This window comes from Octopus bimaculoides, chromosome 3 (assembly GCF_046866305.1).
Source record: "Octopus bimaculoides isolate indiv1 chromosome 3, ASM4686630v1, whole genome shotgun sequence".
Classification (NCBI taxonomy): Eukaryota; Metazoa; Mollusca; class Cephalopoda; order Octopoda; family Octopodidae; genus Octopus; species Octopus bimaculoides.
In genome coordinates this window covers 82,131,627-82,147,139 of record NC_142930.1, presented here as the reverse complement: position 1 = coordinate 82,147,139, position 15,513 = coordinate 82,131,627, and the positions used below count along the sequence as shown (strand labels likewise).

The window sequence follows — 15,513 nt, the reverse complement described above, 5'->3', positions numbered from 1 at the left end:
CAACCTTGTAATATTGTTGGTGTAGCTTCGAGGATGACCAAATGGACAGCTTCTGATGAAGCTGCACTGACAATATTGCAAGGTTACATACATTTGCAACAGTGAGTAGTTGCAGTGGAAATACATGTAGGTCATTATACTATGCTATATATAACTATAAAATAAACTTTGTGGATGTACAAGTTTCCATAATCTTTATTACTTTTATTATACATACATACATGCACATACATACACAATAAATTAGGAGCTTCTTGAATTGATATTTACAAAACTCACAAAAACAACATGTGAAGGAGAAAACTATTTTGAAAGTATTTGCAATAATGATAACATAGTGTATTAATTTTTAGACCAAAGTCACAAAAACTTCCCAGAGAGAAAAATCATACATAATGGTATTATCAATATTAAACCTTTTCATACCAACCCACTTGAGACTGCCCCCAATTCCATCGTACAAACTTCCAGTTATAAAGTGACAAATTAAAACTTTCCATCAAGATTTCATTCCAAATATCAGTTAATGATGTTTGGAATGAAAGTGATTTTACTAATTTTTTCATTATTTTCAAAATTAAACTAAATCAAAAGTAGTATATTTCAACAAACATATGGTAACAAAAGACAAAATATCAAATTTGTAGCCAAAGAAGAGACAGTTGACAATGACTCGACATTGTTTTGCATCCGTAGCAAAGACAACTTCTAAATGACAAATTCACTTAGATATTTATCAGTATTTTGTGTAAGTAAAGCTTACTGCCATGGTGGGAGCACCATACAATTAATTAGTACTTCACTTGTTTGTAGTACTGATAAACATTTCTTCTACTAAACTGTTCTATGCAACATACAGTACAACCCCCATTATGACCAAGAGAATAACAATGGTTTCTAATAGAAATTCATATTTCGGAATGGTGTTTAGTGTATTAAATCAACTCCAATACTTGACATAGTAAACAATTTTTTTAAAGTTTCAACAATTTAGGTGGGGAAAACAAAACTTTACAAATAAATATAAGGAAAAAGAAATGATAAAATTGTTTAAAACGTACTTATCATTAGAAATGCTGCAATCAATCACAGTTTCCTTACTTGTATTTACAATAATAAATGGAAGATGAATGGAGGTGTGCTGCGGTGGTCGGCCCATTGTTTGTTCACAGTACCTATTCCTTTCAACCAAATTTTTGAAAGCAATTTGCTGTAATTTTCAATAAATACACAAGACTTGATTTTAAAATTCTTTTCAGGCTCTACAAAGACTTTCACAACTACGTTAAAAATTATTAATGCAGTTGCCATTTTTCTGACATGGCTCCTTGTTTTGTAAGCATAAAAACGTAACCATCTGATATGCTGGATATTAAAATATTTTTCTTGTTGCAAGACAAGGAGCCATCCCAGAAAAATTGAAACAGCATTAACCATTAGTCTTTGTAGAAGTACAAGTTTTCTTAAATACAAAGAGAAAATTTACACAAATTATATAACTCATATTAAAAGATAATTCTGAAACATTCCAAAATATAGACAAGTGAAAAAAAGAGCATGATCATTTGCTAAAAATTTTGCCAATACATTTGAACAGATTTGATATTTCATTTCTTTGAAATTCAGTAACATATTAGTTTGACTACTAAGTGAGAGGAAAGGGAAAAGCAGTTCCATAACTTACAAGAATACAGAAACAACATAAAAAGCCAATAACTATTGAAAGCCATAACTGTGTCAATATGTACTACAAAACATTACAAAATTCCAAAGTGTGTATCAATCATAAAGCAGATTTTCTATTGGACTCTCCACAAAATATTGGCTTTTCAAATTTACTTTTTTTTTTAATCCACCCATTATTTTCGAATCAAATATCAAAATCCATAGGCCATAAAAAGTCTATTTGGATCATAAGTTGCATGTCACTTCATCATATAATGTTTATTATCCATGCTGGCATGAGTTGGATGGTTTGGCACAATCCAACAAGCTACAGGGTTGCACTGGACTCCAATGTCCACTTTGGCATGGCATGGTTTCTATCACATTACAGTGAGTACTGGTTACTTTTTCACTTTTGTGATACTAGCACTAGTGAGGTTGCCAAGTAACTTGCAAGACAAAGAAAAGAAAATGAAAAAACCCTCTTGGCTGAGTGGGAGTGTGCTGAAGAAAGGGAAGTGGCTTTATGCCAAGCGTTGAAGATTAACATATGATAGAGGGACAAGCAGAGGTGCCTTGCTACATGGCTACCTGTACATGAGGGCAGGTGAAAATAGCTGATAATGATATTATGTACCTATAAAAATATAGTGAAAAATACTAGTAAAATCTAAATTATGTCATCCAGAATACACTTTAAATGATAGGTAATTCTCAAAAAACTCAACTAGAATTTACTAACAAGGTTCCAGGTTGTTTTAAACAGGTATTCAAATTCAATCTTTCAAATCCATAAAAGTCTGTCCAGAATTACACAATATGTTTCAGGAAGACTAAAAGGTAACTTACTTGCAAAATTAATTCTTGTAATTGTTGTGTTTTGTGTTTGATACGTTCTATCTTTCTTCGATTTTCTGCCTAAGAATTCAGATATTTTATAAAAAGAAAATTATTTCATTCAGACTGTACAGAAAAAAATTACAATTGAAAGTGAACAAAACTATTCAGTATCTATTGCTGAAAATGTTATCCCCTTGGAATTTAGAAATTTGAATTGAAACACGAGACAACTGCAGAAACGTTAGCATGCCGGGCGAAATGCTTAGTGGTATTTCGTCTGTCTTTATGTTCTGAGTTCAAATTCCACCAAGGTCGACTTTGCCTTTAATTGCATACTGGGGTCAATCTAATCGACTGGCCCCCTCCCCAAAATTTTCAGGCCTTGTACCTAGAGTAGGAAAGAATTTAATCTATCAAATCAATATTGCTCTACAACTATATTTAAATTTTTTTATCATTGATGTTATAACTCTTATAAGAGCATTTAGAAATAAAAACTCAACAGGGTTTCAACCAGAGTTATGCTTATAAGTATTTTTGGAAAATGTTAATTTGTTTTTAAACTTAAGAACTATAAAATAAGTATGATCCCAGAAATTACGTACTTCAATATTTTGGCATTCTTGAGCTGAATTTGTAGGTAATCCAATCCAACGAATTTCTTTCTTTTCTTTTGAAATAATATTCATAGCCATAAGGACATTCAAAGCATCGTAGACACGCCGCCTGATATTCTTTTGGTCATATGCCTAAATAATAAAAAAGTATTCAGAAAAATATAATTGGTCCAGTTTCCAGGCTGTTTATGAAATAATATTAATAGCTACTGAAAATTATATAATATCTGGTGTCATGAAGCAGCAGTAAAGTTAGAAACTCCAAGTGTCTAAACAGGTTTCAATCACTTCTTGAAATCATAGTTGTTTGTTATGGGAATCACATATAAGACAGAAAACTAAATACAATAATTTAAAAATTAAGTTAAGTGAATATTAATGGGCATTAGCTTTCAATATTAGAAATGCTTAACAGCATTTCGTCTGTCCCAGATTCCACCAAGATCGACTTTGCCTTCCATTCTTTTGGGGTCGATAAAATAAGTACCAGCCAAGCACTAGGGTCGATGTAATCAATTTACCCCATCCCCTGAACTTGCTGGTCTTGTGCCAAAAATTTGAAACCAATATTAAAAATAGCTGGCAAGTACCATAGAATAAGAAAGTTTCTAGTAAACAAAAAGTCCCAAGACTTGTATTTTCTTTAAGTATGAATATCACATTCATCCCAGCATGTTCAAATCATTTTGCATTATAATTCATTTAGCTTAGTACTGATAATAATTGCTATTTGCAAAAAAAAAGAACATTCTTTATTAATCACTAAATTGTAGAGTTTAGTCAAGAAACTATAACAAATCTGCAACAACACAAATATTAAAAATTCAATATTCAATGGATTTTTTTTTTTTAATAATTGTTCAGTGGCAAAAAATATATTTACTTGCTTGCTAATAACTTTAAAATAGAAAGGCATAAAATTAATAAAATATGCAATATCTGAAATTGCAAATGACATTGGATATAAAATTAACATTTAATATCACAGAATTGAGGAATAATATCAACTACCTGCTCTGAGGGTGACAAGTTTCTAGGATCACTAAATTCTGCAACTAATTCATCAGCAACTTCATTATAAGACGTAATTCCTTTTTTCTGAACCTTTTCACACACTTTCATAGAAAAATGCCGCAAACCTTTACCACCTTTCTCTCCTTTTTTATTCCTCTTACTATGAAAAGAGAAACAAAGAATATCATAAGCATCACTATACAAACTGACACGTTAATCAGCGAATGAATTAAAGACCAATACAATGAAAACTAAATTACCTATCAGTAAAATCTGGTTCAATAGAAATCTCTGACCCTCTTTTCCTATTTCGCCACTGTGAATCTACAGTCGTCGTATTTCTCTGAGTTGGCAACGTTACTACCTATGAATGACATTAACAGACTTAAATATACATTGGAAAGTAGCATTTAAAAGGCTCCATTTTTTTTTTTTTATGAATAAATGTTTCAGAAATTCACACACATATGAACAAAATAAAATTAGTTTTTTTTTTTCTAAATTTGTTTAAAACTAATGTATCAAAAATATATTTCTTAATCTATGCAAATTTTAATAATATATACTCTTCATTCTTTGTATGTCACAAGGCTATTATACCAGTCAAATGCATGATTGCTCCCATATTCTAGCAAACTGTATAACAACTACTATCATGCTTTTTGTTTATAAACCTCCATTTCATGACACAGCTAAGGAATCATATTTCTTGTTATATTGCAATACATGGTTAACAAATTTTCTGCAACCTTGGGAAGAATAAAATCTGGATATTTTTATATGGACATCCTCACACCTTGTTAATGAAAAAGATATATGAATTGACAATGTGTGGGCTATGTTGATATAACTGGAAAAGAAGGTAGGGATGACCTACAGAAGTGAAATGACATCAATCCAAGCATTAATTATACTACACCAGAACGAGAATGTCAGAATATGCCAACTATGCAAGTAAAGATGGCATTTAAAAGATTACAAATGTTCTTTTCAATACAATGTCACTTACTGAGTGTAGATAAGATGGCTGGATGTTTATTAATACAAATACAATGCTTGTGTTTTGCTGTTTCTGTGCAGAACACCATTCTACATTGCCACAAGTCACCTAGCTATCAAAAATAGGAAGTAGTTTATCTGGGAATATTACTATCATGGATAGATATCTTGAAGACATTTCATTCATCTACTTGACACAACTAAACTAGAGCTAATTACCAACTCTTGAACTTAAGATGGTATTGTTTGCATAAAACTGTGCAAGCATATTGTTATGGAATATATTGGTATATATTTCACACAATAGTCATCTCAATTTGTTAGCTTGCCAAGACCTAAGAATATAACTCAATAAGAAATGATAACTCTTATTAAATCATGTTTTAATATTTGTGGAAAACAAACAAATCATCCACCTAAAAAACTTTATTTCTTTTTGTAAGTGAAATTTTCATTATATAACTGTTACTCTGGCAGTGACTTTCATGCTTTCTTTTCTGGTATATTATATCCCAAGACTACTTTCTGTAATATAAGCATCCATTTAACAAATTATTAGAAAAATTACATTTGAAAGAGATTTAGCTACTACTTCAAGCAGGTAAAGTGATCTTGTAGAGGGTCCCGGTTTTACTTGGTGGCTCACTCAACTGGCTGCATTTTTGACAAGAGCTGACCCAGAGCTACATAACCTTATCTCTTTCTCAACAATTGTAAGTAACTGAATTTAAATATCCAAGTTAATATTTAGTCCAAGACACTACTGGCCAATATCCAACTGAGACTACAAAACCATTTTCATTATTAATTTTATTCCCATTTCGTTTTAGAAATAACTAAATGTTTGAGAGTTGCAATAAATCTTTCACCCAGTCTAACAAAAACACCTAACAGATGAGTGTCTTTAGCAAAGCCACTCTGTTGTCAGCATTCAGGCTAGGCCTTCAGTCCAAGAAAAACATCCTTGAACTAGTCTTGGAGAACTTGAAAAACCATGAGGCTGCCCTTCTCTATTTAATATACTAATATACTTCCCAGTCTCCAATTATTACCAAATAACTATTCAAAGTTATAGAGCAAAAAGTGCCAATGGGTGCACAAATACCAGCTTAAAGTGAGAAAAAAATGGCAAAACTGCAAGCAAACTGATATAAAAATATTAGATCATTTGATGAAATGTTTTGATTTGACATATAAACATACCAAAATTAAATGTTATAAATGATTCAATAATTTACTTACCCCTGAGGGCATAGATCCTGTACTGGGTAAAAATATTTTAGGTTCTGCTTTTGGTGGAGAGGCAGCAATTGGAAATGTTACAAACTGGAAGGCTGTAACACAATATAATGAAATTCTTACCAAAAGTAAGTTTCTTGCTAATTAGCAAAAGTTCAAAAATAGATTCAGATACATTATTTTTATATTACATATAAAAAAAAATTCTATAAAGAAATGTTCCATTTCCAAGAATTATTCTTATTTAAGTACTTAAGGAACCCAAAGTTTTTACACTCTTCTTTTTCTATTTTACATTTTAACATATGCAACAAGAGTTAATCTTATATACTAGGATTATATGGACAGTAGCCAGCCTTACTTTCATAATGAATCAGCAATGAATTAAAAACAACCTACTCCTTTCCCCAAATCAAACTGATAGCCATTCCACCTAATTGCTATTTCCAAAAGATTGAGTGACTACATTAGTTCATCCAAACAAAATATTTGGAAGGGTTATCACTACAATATCCAGTCTAGGTTTATGCCACAGAAGTGTCAAGCTTTATCTAAAGAATATGATTACAGAAACATACAAAAAGGATGAAGATCCTTTTCCATGACACAATTTTGAATTTGTGTAGAAGGACAAGAAATATATCTAAATTTTATCCATTTTAAAAACCATGGAACTTACTTCCAACAAACTAATTTACCAAGATAGCTGAAAATTAGCACATTTTAGTTAGCTACTAATCTCGCGTGTAGAGATTGGAATATTGAAATAGCATTCTTATAATTACCAATCAAAGACTGATCATGAGAACATAGGTTACCATGCCAGATTAGATTTGATTGGCAATACACCAAACTTCGACATAAATCAATTGTTCACCGTTTCTTTGATGCCCAATAGATTCAACTTTGTCTCAAGTGTTTCTTTCAGGTTTTTAGCCCAACTCTACTATGAGTACATTCCACTACCATTATACAACAGGTATATTGCATCATTTATTGACTATAATCCCCCATCACCCCTCCTAAATTAGGTTTTTCTTGTGATGCACAGTAGTTTTTGAAAGAAGTTGTACTTCTGAAATTTTATTTCATTTCCATTCATTACAATCACAAGCTAAAAGTTAGTGCAAGAAGCATTTGCATTCAATATAAAAGTTGACAAAATGTTTTTTGTCCTCCCTAATTTTATTTACAATACTATCTCTTGTGCCATCCCCTAGATCACCTAGATACCTGCCTACCACCAGAAATTCATCTACAAAAGCTATGCCTTCAGTTCACAGCTCCTATTAGAAGGCACTTAAAGTAACAATTCCTTAGTCCAGAGGGGAAACATTATTTCATCCTTTGTGCATCAATTACTTCTTTATTGACTGATTTCTTCACTACATTACTGCATGCAAACATTTTCCTGAGCAGTTCCAGGAGTTAATTCACTGACTTTGTTTTTCTTCTTAGCCTTTTAATTCCATGTAGCATATCTTTTAAGTCGCATTCCAAACAATCTTTATTAATAGCTTCCAGTTCTTTTTATATTGCTTGTCTTCAATGTTGCCAAGATTTGATCATGCTGAATTATAGAAAATTAAGGCTCTCTGTAAATCAATAGTCTGTAAGAGTATGTGAAAGTAGCATCATCCTCCAATGTCAACAAGTACTCCAGCCTCCCTAGAAGTGCTCTATCTAGAGGATGCCATCAGTTTCATTTGATTGAAATGGATAGATTTTTGTTAATTTTTTCAAAGGAAGTAATGGTTTTATGCAGCAGGGCTACAAATTACATATCCAACCTCCAACCTGGAAGGCCGTTAATTTTGCATATAGATATATAAAGGTTTGCTTCAAGCCTTATTCACAAAAAAAGAAAAAGCTGCTAAAAATGATTAGCTGTGGAAGATTAAAAAATATGTTCAAAACCTCAAAATGTAGATAAAATAACTTTAGCTGATATGCTAAAGGCTAAATTATTAGAAACAAATATCACAAAAATTATTTTGACCCCATTTCCTTTCACATCCCAGTGAAAATATAAAATAAAATCAATTACCAAATTATGAAATCAGAGAAAAATGTTCAACACATTTACCACTGGTGAATCAGTTTTTTTCATTGTTTCTGGTATTTCTAGAATTTTTTAACAGTTTGTATGTGTTAGTACACGGTCTGATACTGAACATATCAAATTATCCTTGCTGACATGGGCTGGACACATCTCAAAGCATCCTGCCATTAGTAAATAATCCATCAATGCCTGGCATACTTAGCAACAGAAAACTGTTGTAATATTAGTATATGTCTTTTTGTTTTTTCTTGCATGATTTTTAGGACTGGATGACTGTATTGTTGAAAATCACTTTATAACAGGGACTGGATGTACTTTGTCATCACTACAAGACAGGCTCTCTGCAGCAACACTAGTACCCTCCAACTTGTATTGGCTATCATCCAGAGTAAATAGCTCTGATAGCTGAGCTGTGGCTCTGAGGTCACATAAGCATTTATTTACACCCGGATGAAGGAATAACCAAGAAATTGAATTGATAACAGTAATATTTTCGTCTTTTACATTTTCTAACAAAAAAATCAGATGCACCCAAAACTATGTGAAAACCATTAGAGTGCAAGCATAATTGACATTAATAGCTAATGGAATGGTGATAAAGCTTTTAACTGGATTCCTCTTACTTTGAAGAAATTATGATTGTAGTTAAGAATGAAGTATATAAAATATAGAACAAATGAGTGTGATAGTCATGTTTCAAACACTAAACAGAAATATTTTTTACAGCAAGAAATAACTGGAATGGTTTAAAACTAGATAACTTGGACAGCTGAGGAATAAGATGAAATCTTCAATATTTTTCTGTAAGTGATTGGAAAATCATGGAAAGAAATAAGAGCAAATCATTAGAACTTGCTTTTATCTTCAAGTAACACCCCACATGCTACCTACTTTGCTTAAGTTTAATGGTTATACCCAAAATTAGATTCAATATTTTATCACCCATGTACTAAATGTTCCAAGACGCTTTTATAAATATTATCAAGAACAAAATAAGAATGTGCTACAAGTGTAAAATTAGTACCAATATGGTTATAATTTTTATAATCCTATACATTTAAGATTTAAAAAAAAAACCTGACACAAGTTCAATAAGTGATTACCAATACAAACATAGTAAAATTAAACTTAATGCAATTACACGATAAATATTGGTTTCAAATTTTGGCACAAGGCCAGCAATTTCAGGGGAGAGGGGTAAGTTGTTTACACGAACTGGTATTTATTTTATCAACCCCAAAAGGATGAAAGGTAAAGTTGACCTTGGTGGAATTACATGATAAATATTGATAGGAGTTAAACCGGACAAAAAAATATTGTCCATCCAGATTGTATAAAATAATGAGGTTACTGAAAAGATAACTTAATAATCATTCACTGACAACTTGTTTTATCTATGTAAAGCAGATGATGGAAACAATAAGCTAAACTTTCTACTTTCAGTATATTCAAATGAACTGGTTTGATTTTTAACCTGTTATTGTCTAAGAGTTATGCTGTGATGGTATCTATTAACTGTAAAATCAATGGAAAAATCTTCAGTCATTTTTTTTTTTTGAAAACCAACAAAGATATCCCTTGAGGTGAATTCATATGAAATGGTATATGTAGGGCTCGAAGCTAGTCAGATATAAGCAGCTAATGGTAATGTTATGTTCATAAACAAATTCATCAGTAAAGTTGATATATAATTTATTGTAGTGCTAGTCTTTGGTTATACAAGGTCTGTCATGGAGGTATACTGAGTAAAATACGAAAGCGTTTATTCAAGTACTTGATGGATAAAATCAAATATCAGTCCACAAATAAGCATTAAAATGCTTTCTCAATTTTATATTTAATAAATAATGATAATTATCGTTTTTCAAAATATTCCTGTTGTTACCTGACACAAGAACACTGGAAGGGCCAGCTGAATTGTTGAAAGAATTGAACTAGATTCCACAAAACCAAAACATCTGCAGCAAATTTTCTAGACATATTCCAGAAAAATGTGATATTTGACAACATAAAAAAAAAAAAATTTCTTACATTTAATTTCCATAAGATATATCTTTCATCAGATGAAGAAAAGATCAGAATAACACAATTGTACCAAAATGACTTGAACCAGCAATGAATTTCTTTCCAATGAAGGTTAAAAAGGTACAGGTTCTATTTATACAGTAAGTTAACACCAGGCTTAAAATACTTTTGCAAAGTGTGCAATTTGATGATAGAGAAATCATTTATAAACCAATCAACTCAATAGTTTGAGAAAGTAACAAATGGTATAAAAGAAACAAACTTACGAGCTTTAGGAACATTTCCATCTTTATAATTAGCCAAGTCACCCTGAGCATCAAGTACTCCGACCTACAGATAATGAAAAAAGGAAATATGAAATTCTGTTTCTAGATAATTAAATCAATGAAAAATATATGATATATACTACTGATCTTAAATGAATCTTTTGAAAAGATATAGATTAATGTGTCAGCCATAAAATAACTAGATAGATGAGATATAACTTCAGCAGTAAAATATCTCAAAAGAATCTTCTGGAATTAAATTATAAAACATGCCCTTATAAAACGAATCGAAGCAATAATAAATCAAAATAAATTGTTAAGCTTTTCTTCATCACATGTTTAACTCCTGTATTTTTGAGATTTGATCTAATGATATTCATACATTCCATTATATATATATATATATATATATATATATATATATATATATATATATATATATATATCAGGTATTGAAATTGTGATATTTGGTCAATAACTGATGAGAGGCTAAGCATTCTAGTGTTTTTGTATTAGCACACTTTAATAGAATTCTACGGGTTTTTAAATTATTTCCACTTCTAGAAGATAGAGGGTTAGATAAATTATATCATTGTATATTGGTTTCAGGCAGTAAATAATTAGTTTAGCATAGTCAAATCACCATTATAAGGCAAATATGAAGCATGCATACATATCTTAGAGGAAATAGATTTAAAATCGATCTACATGAAATTGTATGACCTGAGTTGAGACTAACCTTAAAATATTTTCACTTTAGGCTATCCCAATACCTTATCTATGTCACTTGTTGCTTGTTTTTTTTTTCGTTTCTTTAACACGTACTTGGCACAACGATATGATAGAACTGCTTTTAAACCAGCACTTTCCCTGATATGTTTTTTATCAGATATGTCAATCCCAGATTGACGCATAGATTAAAATACAACTTGAATAAATGAGTGTACACGCACGCGAATTCTTACACATGTCCAAGTTTCGATAAAAAAAAAGAAGAAACAAACGTATCACCCAAAACGCAAATGTTAATGGGACTTTACCGGTGTGCATATGCTTATAAATGGATTAATAAACTCAAAATCTAATGGGAACGAACTTTAAAGGGAAATATATATCTCATACACTTGTATAATTTAATCTTAGTGCGTTAAGTTATTTACTTAAAGTGGAGAGCTGTGGCTTCCATGGAACGTTTGTAAATTAGTTTCGGAAAGACTTTCGCCCGTCCCCTCCCCCATACCCCCGGGGTTAGGGGGGTACAAAAGGAAGTCTTGCCTTAGTTTCTATTAAGGGACGTAAGATGCCAACCAAGTCACACTACTAAAACACCCTGTAAAAATATTTCAATTGCAATAAAGGTTATATATGAAAAATACATACTCAGTATGACGACAAAAATATAAACACATTCAAAACTAGTGGCTCAAAATTACAGATTAAAAGAAAGCGAGTTTCTTTCTCGACTAAACCATGAAGAAAAACGGAATTGCTAAGAGCAACAAGTTTGTGAGGATTATCGCTTTCTTTATATATGTGTGTGTGTGTGTATATATATATATATATATATATATATATATATATATATATATATATATATATAGCATTTCAACACTAATGATGAAGAGCAGTATGACAAAAATGGTATCGGTTAAATGATGTCAAATTAGCAAACCTTTATGGCAAGTATATTATATATAAAATCTTCATCGTATCTATTTCCACCCAAAGAAATAAATAAACACTATCTAGGTAACTTAAGTAGCAATAACAATAGCGTATCAGCTTCTAACCTCGACATCATTTGGATAAATTTAAAAGTAAGGATCGTTTTTCTGATGGATATGCACACACACACACTAATATATGTAGTATGTGTATATCCATCTGAAAAATGATCCTTATTTTTAAACATACATATAAAACGAAAAGAAAGAAATAACGAACGAATCCATGACAAACTACAGAGCGGTTTCTAGTTTCTGAAAAATTCCTCAAGAGTTCTCTATTTATTACACATGTAATTTATCTCGACCAAGCTGCTTGGGCTTAGACATTTCCGGAGGGGGGGGGGGTTAACACGAGTCATAAAATATACATCTCTGCAAATCGTAGACTGGATTTAGGTGGGAGCTGAGTAATGTTGCGGATTTAGTTATCGTAACTGTTGCACAAGGAATAGTGGACAATTATTATAAAGAGGAAGATATTAAGATTTATTATTCTCTCAGATGGACTAAGTCAGAAAGAAGGTCCCTTCGGTTTAAATTATAAACACACACACATATATATATATATATATATATATATATACAAATACACACATACTCGTGAGTTTGGCATATATGTGTGTATATGTATATACAGAGTACCTAAGAGAGAGATGCGAACAAAGTTTTTTTAGCTTCTCTTTATCTTTGATAAGCTTTAGGCTATTTTTGATAGTTGTTCTTTGGAGTAAAGAGAATGAGGTAAACACTGTGAATAAAATGATGAATGGGAGGTAGTGACCATAAAAATAGTAGTAAATATTAACAATTATCATTATTATTATTAAGTGGCGGGTGAAGAAGAAAAGCAGGAAGGCCGCTGTCGACAACATTAGGGAGAATACATCCGGTCTTACGTGAACAAAGAAAGTAAACATTTGATATTATAGAAGAAAATACGGAGCTATAGTAGCTTCAGAATATGAAATAATTTCCACTTGAACCAGCCATACCTCTTTTGCTATTGAATCCAAGCCGTTCTCTTTATAATGGCGTAAGATCTCAAATTCAGGGCCATTTTTCTGTCCCCTGGAAGTCGTAGGAATCTTGTGAGGACTTCCTTGACCTAAAATTGTAGAAGAAAAAAAAACACAAGCAATACAAAATACACATTTTGGTTTTTCTGTTAGTAATATAAATTGATAATGAATTAAATGCATAAATAATAATAAACATATCAAAAATTAGAAAGTATAATGTACTTAGATAATAAATACTGAGGGAGTATTAATGATCTTATATATGTATATAGATGTGTGTATATATATATATATATATATATATATATATATATATATATATATATAATTATAAAATAGAAAGTTTGTTTACAAATGAAACGATTTCCATACATCAGAGGTTTTAAACACACACACATATATATATATATATATATATATATATATATATGAGTGCATACAGACTAAAGTATAAACAGTGGAAAAGAAGTCAAGGTAAATAAATCAATGATCATGCACGTCAAGCATTTAAACTAGAAAGAAATATTCATATTCGATTATTCAATTAACTTATTGTTATGGCATGAAAGAGAACTTGAGTGTTCGATCAACATTAAAAAGTGGATCAGACCACTATTGTGACTTTATATACTGCAAAATAAAACAGAAAAGGAAACTCTCGTAACATTGTCTTTTTTTTAACAAATTAATAATTTTCTATTGATGTTATGATAACCTGAAATTATACTGGATGGTTCCCTGAGAGGGAGACGTATTCATTCTAAAGCTATCGCTTATAAGACAATCTGGATTGTTTATAATATATAGAAATAAATATTCACCATCATCCGGCCATAAGCTTGATAAAGTTGGACTGGAGTTAGCCATTATCCGTTTGAAAGAATTAATCGGCAACAAAATGATTTTTTCTTCGGGCAACACTCTGGTAAGAGAGCCCGACTGAGAATCTGTAGGGACCGGACAGGGTTGCGGCTGCTATTCAGATGCACTCTACTGATGGGTTCAATGGCAGTAGCTGCTATAGACACTGGTATTGTTATATTATATTATTGGAAGAGGTAATAAAAAGCAAGATGATTAGGAATGGGTTTTTTTAAATGATATACACAAAATGGCGACGACGGCGATTTTTCTAAAGTCTTACACGGTGCCGTCACTTTTTCCCCCTTTCTCTTCTTGTGATTGGGAGGGGTTACCACAATTTCGCAAGGGCGGATCGTCGTGCGGCGGCTCTATGTACCCAATTGTTCATTACCAGCGGTTCTTTCGAGGTACAAAGAGAGCCGTGCAGACCGCCAGAACACGCCATCATAAAGTCATGTCCATCTTCCTGTTACGCTACAAACTTTTCAAGTCTCGCTGCAAAACGCGCTTGGCGGTGACCACTTCCTTTAGCGTAAAATGATTGGTTGCACTGAACCACGTGACAATCCAGAGTCTGCGCATGGCGCAAAGAAAAGAACGGGAAAATTGATAAAAGTATGGAATCTCATGAAGGCAAAAATAAGCCTTACCGAATTTAGCTTCAATTCCAATACGTTACAGAAAAGTCCTGCATGAATTATTTTACAATATTTGACACTTGACTACCTCAGATTTTACAATTTTAGCTTTCATAATACTATAACTGTATTTCTTATCAGTAAGTTTATCTGATTTGTTGAGTAAACTGGATACATCTTAGTATACTATCCTGAACAATTTTATACCATAATTTATATTGTCTTACAACCAACGATATGTATCCCATTTACCGCACAATGTAGTTTAATATTTCAATTTCTGACACTTTTTAAATCATACTGCATATTTTTGAGGCAATGGCTGAGGTGTGTCTACCAGTTCAGGGTATCACCTGCTACTCAGTAAACATGTAAAAACTGACTGCTACATGCAAAAGCAAAGGGCTTCAATTGCTTATAATGAATTCCAGGATTAATATACAAAATATAAAGTAATAATACATACATATATACACACACACACATATATATGTGTGTGTGTTTGTAACAATATGAATATATATGCATATTAATATAT

The 15,513-nt window shown here is 31.5% G+C and overlaps 1 protein-coding gene across 5 annotated transcripts in view; it reads right to left on the bottom strand.

Annotated features, from left to right (window-relative positions):
- The window catches only part of LOC106869132 (transcription factor Dp-1), a 34,233-nt gene extending 19,404 nt beyond the window's left edge, over positions 1-14,829 (bottom strand). For 3 of the 5 annotated variants that reach the window (XM_089349338.1, XM_014914704.3, XM_014914706.3), the window contains exons 1-9: positions 14,295-14,829; positions 13,447-13,559; positions 10,728-10,791; positions 6,378-6,469; positions 4,397-4,500; positions 4,131-4,296; positions 3,111-3,254; positions 2,515-2,583; positions 1,062-1,210 (exon numbers count right to left, since the gene is read on the bottom strand). In XM_089349338.1, the coding sequence (XP_089205464.1) occupies positions 1,062-1,210; positions 2,515-2,583; positions 3,111-3,254; positions 4,131-4,296; positions 4,397-4,500; positions 6,378-6,469; positions 10,728-10,791; positions 13,447-13,559; positions 14,295-14,340 (947 nt within the window). In that variant the 5' untranslated portion in view covers positions 14,341-14,829. The remainder of the gene's footprint in view (positions 1-1,061; positions 1,211-2,514; positions 2,584-3,110; positions 3,255-4,130; positions 4,297-4,396; positions 4,501-6,377; positions 6,470-10,727; positions 10,792-13,446; positions 13,560-14,294) is intronic. The other 2 variants (XM_014914705.3, XM_089349337.1) reach the window with 1 other exon arrangement.
- Between the last annotated feature and the right edge of the window lie 684 nt (positions 14,830-15,513).